This window comes from Saccostrea cucullata, unplaced genomic scaffold (assembly GCF_032062105.1).
Source record: "Saccostrea cucullata isolate Sc308-1 unplaced genomic scaffold, CSIRO_AGI_Scuc_v1 ctg45, whole genome shotgun sequence".
NCBI classification, from domain to species: domain Eukaryota; kingdom Metazoa; phylum Mollusca; class Bivalvia; order Ostreida; family Ostreidae; genus Saccostrea; species Saccostrea cuccullata.
Window position 1 is genome coordinate 441,915 of NW_026939164.1, and position 8,681 is coordinate 450,595.

Genomic DNA, 8,681 nt, shown 5'->3' on the forward strand with positions numbered 1-8,681 from the left:
TATCCACCGGAAGTGCGGTTCGTTCAAACCGGAAGTTGTCTAAAAATAAGTATTTTCCATCGAAACTTTCAGGTATGATTACTGCTTACTTGATGTAGAGTTGAAAGTAGTTTTGAGCACATACAGTCGCACCGGAAGTGAGGAAGTAGAACCGGAAGTTGATTGGAATTGATAGATCCTACATTTTATTTGTGTTTCTAAACATATTTTGAAGAATTCTTGTGCCTTTCTGACTTTTCTTATCCTATCAGTGGAATCATCCCAACACAGGTCTTATTCCATCAGATATCAGACGGAAGACCTACTCGTTGCTTGCAACGAGATCGCATCTAGTTATTATTATTTTTCTTCTTCCTGGGAAAATTTTGTCCACGAGTGATCTTGTAAACTACACATTGGACTAAGGTAAAATGTTTTTAGGGTCAGTAGACATGTTATGTAGATTTGCCCAATGAAGGTCATTTTGCACACACGTGCTTGCAAGAGCGCGCACGTGCAACACGGTGAAATGACCAATATAATGTATATTGCCGTAACTTTTCTATTTTTTGATGAAATGTTTTGAAACTCATAATGTAAGGATATATTAGTAGTATAGACAAGATGGCATGGTCAAAATAGCAAGATCTCACGCGCATGCACGTGCGCTTAGCTCTGATTGGCTGAAACTAAAGTCTCAATATCTTTCTTGTTTCTTGTCATAATCATTTGAAATTTTGAATATAGTCCTACATTATGAAGATCTACAGCATGATATATAAAAATTTTCATGAAAGAATGCGCATGCGCGCGTGCTGCAATCTGATTGGCTGAAACCTTAAATGACTATATCTCCGTTGTTTTTGGATGAAATGCTTTAAAATTTAACATAGTCATGCATTAGGATATCCTACAATATGTTATAGAAAAAAATTCATGAAATCACGCGCATGCACGTGTGCTGCAATCTGATTGGCTGAAACTTTAAATGGCTATATCTCCTTTGATTTTAGACGAAATGTTTGGAATTTTGAAATATAGTCATTCATTAAGATAACCTTTAATATGATAAAGATAAAAATTCATGAAATCACGTGCATGCATGTGTGCTGCAATCTGATTGGCTGAAACTTCAAATGGCTATAACTCCCTTGTTTTTCAACCAAACAGGATGGGATTTAAAACATAGATAAATATAAGGGACTCCTACAAGAAGGTTATTCATCATGCACGTGTTCGCACGTGCGTGCACGTGAAATGAGTTAAATTAAAAATACACTTGAGTGAGAGCAATTTTTAATACTTTTGGAATAAATGCTTTGATATTAAGTATATAAATATATATATATATATAGTGTAGACAAGATTATATGGTCGTTACGCACATGAACACGCGCGCAATGCATAAATTTAAATATATTTTGTATTCTTCTGGGAAGACCTTGATTAAGTCTAAATTCCATAAAGTATTTCTTATTTAATAGACATTACAGGGAATATGGCACCAAAAGGGAGTTGGGGAGCGTTTGGGGAACATCTGTAACGGTCCCCGTTACAATTAGCACTAGTTATTATTATTATTATTTTTCTTCTTCCTGGGAAAATTTTGTCCACGAGTGATCTTGTAAACTACACATCCGACTAAGGTAAAATGTTTTTAGGGTCAGTAGACATGTTATGTAGATTTGCCGAACAAAGGTCATTTTGCGTGCACGTGCTTGCAAGAGCGTGCACGTGCAACACGTGAAATGACCAATATAATGGATATTGCTGTAACTTTTCTTTTTTTAGATGATTTTTTTTGAAACTCATAATGGAAGGATACATTAGTAGTATAGACAAGATTGCATGGTAAAAATAGCAATATCTCACGCGCATGCACGTGCGCTTCGCTCTGATTGGCTGAAACTAAAGTCTCAATATCTTTCTTGTTTCTTGTCATAATCTTTTGAAATTTTGAACATAGTCCTACATTATGAAGATCTACAGCTTGATATAAAAAAAAATTTCATGAAAGCATGCGCATGCGCGCGGGCTGCAATCTGATTGGCTGAAATTTTAAATGGCTATATCTCCTTTGTTTTTTGACGAAATGCTTTGCAATTTAAAACATAGTCATGCATTAGGATATCCTAAAATATGATATAGAAAAAAAAATTCATGAAATCACGCGCATGCACGTGTGCTGCAATCTGGTTGGCTGAAACTTTATATGGCTATATCTCCTTTGATTTTTGACGAAATGTTTGGAATTTTAAAATATAGTCATTCATTTAGATATCCTTCAATACGATAAAGATAAAAATATATGAAATCACGCGCATGCATGTGTGCTGCAATCTGATTGGCTGAAACTTCAAATGGCTATAACTCCCTTGTTTTTCAACCAAACCGGATAGGATTTAGAACATAGATAAATATAAGGGACTCCTACAAGAAGGTGTAGTAATTATGCACGTGCTTGCACGTACGTGCACGTGAAATGAGTAAAATAAAAAATACACTCGAATGAGTGTATTTTTTAATACTTTTGGATTAAATGCTTTGATATTAAGTATATTAAAATTTTAGATAGCGTAGACAAGATAATATGGTCGTTATGCACATGAACACGCGTGCAATGCCTATTTTTAAATATATTTTGTATTTTTCTGGGAAGACCTTGATTAGGTCTAAATTCCATAAAGTATTTCTTATTTAATAGAGATTACAGGGAATATGGCACCAAAAGGGAGTTGGGGAGCGTTTGGGGAACATCTGTAACGGTCCCCGTTACAATTAGCACTAGTTGTAAATATTTTATGTAATATCCTCTCTATACTGTTTTGCACAGTTATGAGAATAAAGTCTTGTCTTGTCTTATATCAGAAAAAAATTAATTGCTGTGGCCTTCAACTCGACATTACGATAATGACGACGGATTATCAATTAATTAACAAAAGGTACTTCCATTCATATGTCGACACGAAATTTCCAGTGACTTGAAATAAAAGATACCAGAGTCTGAATTAACTTGTTTCATATTTGGATATTTTAATAGAAAATACGTTAATAGTCACCTAACAAAAAAATATTATTATAAACGTGATGAATTTAACTTTTCAATCGTCAACTTCTACTTATGCGCAGCAGTATACGTTCATCACCTGCATACGGAGTTCATATCTCTCAGTTGATTCGATACGGAAGAACATATTCTACGTGTGAACAATTTCTTAAACGAGGTAAGTTATTGAAAAACAAGTTGATGATGCAAGAATATGAGTGGTCTTGTTTTAAGTCATCATTTCCTTTAGTAGTTAATTCTGTGGTTGGTACAATGACCTTGTCAGCAAATACAATTTTTCATTAAGTCAAATGCTGTCTGACTTTTTTTCATACTGATTGTTGGGCCATTATTTGCACACTGAGGTGTCCGCGGATTTTCCCAGTATTTCTACCGAACATGACAAGGAGCACACGGCGGGTGTGACCGGTCGGCAGGAGGAGCTCACAGCTCCATTGCACATGATCCCACTTCTGATGTTTTGGCGGTACGTTTTGCTCTGCTCCTATCAAAATAGTTTAATGGACTTTTGAGCTCGAATACTGTTCAATATCTTCACATATTCCATACTTCAATGAAATACTTAAAAAAGCTTTAATTATCTTCAGAACTCGTTCTACTCTGATTATAATTATAGCTTCTAGTTATAAGGACATTCATTTAACTGTCGAGTAAACGACACTACCTGTTTCTATGCATACATGTGTACTTTGCATATTACAGATAAGGGGAAAAGGGGAACAGGGAGTCTTCAAATACTTATACAACAAAAATGGTCTATATAAGAGTATCTTCAATTTTCTGTAATTTCAAACATTTTCTGTTTTAAAAGTAAACATGTTTTCTTTGAATCTAAAAACTGTTTCAAAATTCCATAATCTTGACTTAAAACAATTATTGTTATTTGCCACAAAAAATAGATAATTATTTCGCTTGGAAAGAAGGAAACAATATTTTTTTTTATAGACCTAAATTACTTATTGCGTATTGGCTATTTATTAGATAAATAGTTCATTGACCTGTCATCTATTGTTTCTTATCTAACATTCCCAAAATTAGTACAATTACACATTGTTCGTGGTGAAAATGAATAAGATCATTTTATACTTGTTATTTCCTTTGTCAGTGTTTTTGTCAGCAAGTGTTGCAGACACTAACATCGAAAATGAATTTCGTGAGATACGGAGCATTCTGATGCGACAAGAGCAAGAGATTCGCGACATACGAATTGACAATCAAGCATTGAGAACCATTATAGTCCGTCAGGAGCGCGCGATCCGGGAATTACGACTTGAGAACCAAGCCTTACGGAATGAAGTTGATGACCTACAGACGTTTCCGTCCACTTCGACGAAGAATAAAGCTGAGGAAAATGAAGAAAAAATCCCCTCTTCAGGATCTGGACAGATTGAAATGAGCGGTAATCTCTTTTAAAGCTTTAAATAAGCAATTTTAAAAAGTTAACAAAGTATGTACATGTACGTGTAGTATAAGATACCATTTTACTAAACTATAGTAATGCAAATTTTATTAATATATTATAGTATGAGAAATTTGAAAGGTTTGTAACGTATGTAGACAATGAGAAATCATTGGTATAATTTGGACACGTAATTAAGTTGATGGCAAAGATTCCTTAGTGTCTAGACAATTTGTTAGTCCATTCAACTTGGTGTGACTTTTATTTTCAGAATCACCAGGAAAGATATCTATGAGCAAAGGAAAAAGGGCAATTGGCACTGGAACTCCGATTGCATTCTTTGCCTATATGTCAAAATCAGAGCATAATCCAAGTAACCATCACATGCTCATCTTCGACATCATCACAACAAATCTGGGTGGAGGTTACAACAGACACAGCGGCATGTTCTCGGCCCCCGCGGCTGGGCTGTATGTCTTTACGTGGACTATCTATACCGGTGAGCATGGTAAAACTGCATTCGCCATCTATGTCAATGACGACATAGTCAGTAGCTGCTTTGGGGAGACGGACGGTAATAGTCGAGATTACGATTCTGAGACAGGGACTATCGTAGTGTCCTTAAACCAGCACGACGATGTCTACATTCGGTCAATCATGGCTTGTACTACCTACGTACCCAGTATTGACTGGCATGCAAGAACTACGTTTGCTGGGTGGAAACTCGACTAATACAATGTGGAAGTTTAACTAAAACTTGCATACAGACATGAATAAAAGCAATGAAACAAATGATAGGCATATTTTGCTAGGAAATTGAATATACAGTGATGCTCATGTAGATTACCGTAATCCAACCGAGTATCCCCTCACCCCTCACATTTTCAAATATGAAATTTTGTTTCTTGCTTGTTAAAATGTTCCGGAGGTTTCTCTTCCTGTTCCGACTCCCTCCTCACACGCACTTTGCTACGGGTATGCGAGATTAAAGATATTATGGATCTTGACAAGTTTGTGGATACAAGAGGAATCGTTGGCCTTTTAGCTTACAACTACAGAAAAGCCCAGTGAAAGGCTGAAATACTAAACCTCTACTCATGACTTTGCAATGGGAGATCTGTTAACTGAGCAATAGGCTTCTCATTTTAAGGACTTTCCTCCACTATTCTCCACATAAGGCAGGGAATTTCAAACTTTTTTAACAACTTCATAAAAATTTAAGACCTCCTCTAAACACTATGCCACAGGTGATCCTTTAAGGTTGTATTTGCTAAAAAGAGGTTAGGCAGTCTTTGGGAGGAAAATGAATAATACACTGTCACATAACAATATCAGTGCAATATTGATTCAATCTTAAAGAGACTGTTTTTCCAAAAAATAAAATTTGTAGGTAATCATAAATGCTCTGCTTTATAGTATCCTAGTTTTAAAGTATATCATGTTAGTTTCAACCAATATTACATGTATCTCAAAGTCTCCAAAAGTCTCTCTCCTTTCTATCTGATCTCTCTTTCTGCATGAGAGGGTGCATTAATTGGTGTATATATGTGTCTATTTCCTACTTTGTGGACCAAGTCACAATGTCAGAAAATTATACATTGTACCATAAAACAAACAATTATAAATTTTATTTTGAATCATTTGATGTGAAATAGTCCATACAGAGACTAAAAATATGACATGTTTCTATCCATAAAATATGGGTATCTTATACATATATATCTCACATTGACCTACTATCACAGAAACCTATTTAGATGATGTACAAATTTACTGAATGTCATCAAGTTGGATTTTTCTCATTATCTTCTTCATGAAATCCTAAATTTTTCCAGTCCTCTTTCTGCATCAAATCACTGAAGAAATAAAAGGAAAATTTGGGAATTAAAAAACTCTGTTTCAGTTTTTAACAAGTATACTTTCATCATTCATATACACATTTCTTTTGAATTTTAGAAAATATATTTAGACTAAAATTGTCTTTAAAGGTATAAGCTGTAAAACTTACTTATCCATTCTACATTGAAGATATGACTTGGCCTCTGATCTGCATTTTGCATTTTCCCTGTTATTAGACATTAGGCACTTCATGTACTGTCTCATTTCTTGTTTGCATAAACCTGAAAAATTTTGAAGAAAAATATTCTTACCCTTACCTTTAAAAATATTTCCCTACAACTTTTGATAGTCCCATTTTCAAGTATAATAAATGATATTTGACTTTAATCATTCCAGGTCTTATTACTTGTATTCCTATGTGGTCATGGAGAAGAACTACTGAATTAATGGATGAGATGTGAGACCTGCCAAGGAAGAGCCTGGATTAGTGTCTCTGTGGTGGATTTTATTTACTAATTTAGTAGAAAGAAATGTGGTGGTCAGGTAGGTTCAGTTGCTGGTGGCCAAATACTGAGGACAACCAAAGTTTGGAGACACCTTGGCTGCTGTCAGAGTAAAAGTCTTACTACAGAAAATTGTTCACTACTTTTTACAAATTTTGTTTGGTTACAACTTTTTCGACATTGTTAAAAACATATCCTTTAATCCTTGAAAATGTCCATTCAAAGATTCAAGCCCCTCCCCCCATCACGAAATTTAGTTGAGAAATAGACATAGAGCTACCTACACCCAGCATCGTTGAGGACCAGAGGACCAGAGGCCACATCCTATGATTCCTGGTACCACATACAAGAACAGAAGTGTATAAGACCTCCTTCTTCCCTCAAGCCATCCAGTTGTGGAATTCCTTACCAGGAGGAATGGTGGAGGCCAAGAACCTGGACAGCTTTAAGACTCAGCTGTCCAGTGCCAGCCACTATACATTACATCTCTGCGCTTTTAATCTTTTTAACTTTTAATTTTATGAGTACTGTATATAGACACTCACCTCCTCACGCAGAGAGTGAGAATACTGGTTCCATGTTCGTTCGCCCTACAAATTGTTCGCCCGATTTCCCGTTCGCCCAATTTCCCGTTTGCCCAGAGTCCGCTTGCCTTAAAACTTGTTCGCACAGGGTCCGTTCGCCTTCATTTAATGTAGAATAAAATCTAATGAATTTCTTTCTAAATAAATTATTTTTTGAGATCAAAGGGAGATTCTTTAAAGGTAAAACCTTCAACATCCGCTGTTCAGTTCTATAATGGACCTATTAACATCTCAGTCCTTTGTTTTCAAAACGTAAAAATAACACGGATGTATCCCCCTAATTAACTTTGACATTAATCATATTAATCATCTAATTATGTATTTATAGTGCAAACACTAAGTCTGACATTAAAAATTGATTAAGACTAAATATTCATTGTTCCTCGTATCAGAATTTGAGAAAAAATATCCCAAGTTCGTAAAGGAAATAAATAGAAAAAAATGATATATGTTATTTTTTACTTCATATGAGTTTATTTATATATACAAGTATATTATATAAGTATTGGGCGAACCACATATAGGGTGAACAAGATATTGGACGAAAAATATTTCGGGCGAACGGACTCTGCGCGAACGGACTCCCGCGAACAGGTAGATCGGGCGAACGAGCCCGTTACCGAGAATACTTTAGTGGTTTTGCACTGGATGGGAAGAAGAAGAAGAAGAAGACATTATACATGTTATATGAACATGGTGAAACATATTTATGTAAAACGTCTGAAACTTTACCACACATTTTTTCTAAAGTTTTAAAAGTTTGAATAAATCCTGTGCACCGTTAGAAAAGAAATCGCAAAAAATCCAAAATCCCGGGCCGTCGGGAATCGGGAAGACTAGATTTACCGCTTGCCTGCTCCATAAAACACTAACATAGGATTTTCGAGTCACCCCTATTTTTGCTTGTCAAATATTTTTCAGATCATAAGTTGTCAGTTCCTCCCTTTCAAAAAGCGATATCATTGTATCTCTGTAATCAGGTAATCTGGTAATGGCTTAGAAAAATTTTACACAGTTTCTATTTACAGTTCGAATTTCCTCAAATTAAAGTCCAAACAATACATGACGGGACGGTAAACATATCACACTTTCTTTGTTAGTGTATTTAAAAAATTTAAGTTGGGGAACATTAAGTTAACATTATTACAAACTCCATTACCTTCATGGTCCAAAGGAAAAATGCCTTTGTCTGGTGCTCTTGTGATTTGTCTTGTTGATGGAGTTGCCATTACTTTGGCGGAAAAATCAGAGAGCTTCCGAAATAAAGACTGGTTCTCGGCTTCATAGGAAACCAGTTTAAACATTATTTT

General features: G+C 35.2%; 2 protein-coding genes across 2 annotated transcripts; one reads left to right on the plus strand and one right to left on the minus strand.

Moving 5' to 3' along the window:
• Positions 1-4,092: 4,092 nt before the first annotated feature.
• On the plus strand, positions 4,093-5,239 carry LOC134252408 (uncharacterized). Its single transcript, XM_062734880.1, has 2 exons — positions 4,093-4,445; positions 4,717-5,239. Exons 1-2 carry the CDS (start codon positions 4,112-4,114, stop codon positions 5,175-5,177), a joined length of 795 nt encoding a protein of 264 aa, XP_062590864.1. The 5' UTR covers positions 4,093-4,111; the 3' UTR covers positions 5,178-5,239.
• Positions 5,240-6,058: 819 nt separating this feature from the next.
• On the minus strand, positions 6,059-8,650 carry LOC134252404 (cytochrome c oxidase assembly protein COX19-like). Its single transcript, XM_062734875.1, has 3 exons — positions 8,531-8,650; positions 6,454-6,565; positions 6,059-6,301 (listed from the first exon to the last, which is right to left on the minus strand). Exons 1-3 carry the CDS (start codon positions 8,598-8,600, stop codon positions 6,229-6,231), a joined length of 255 nt encoding a protein of 84 aa, XP_062590859.1. The 5' UTR covers positions 8,601-8,650; the 3' UTR covers positions 6,059-6,228.
• Between the last annotated feature and the right edge of the window lie 31 nt (positions 8,651-8,681).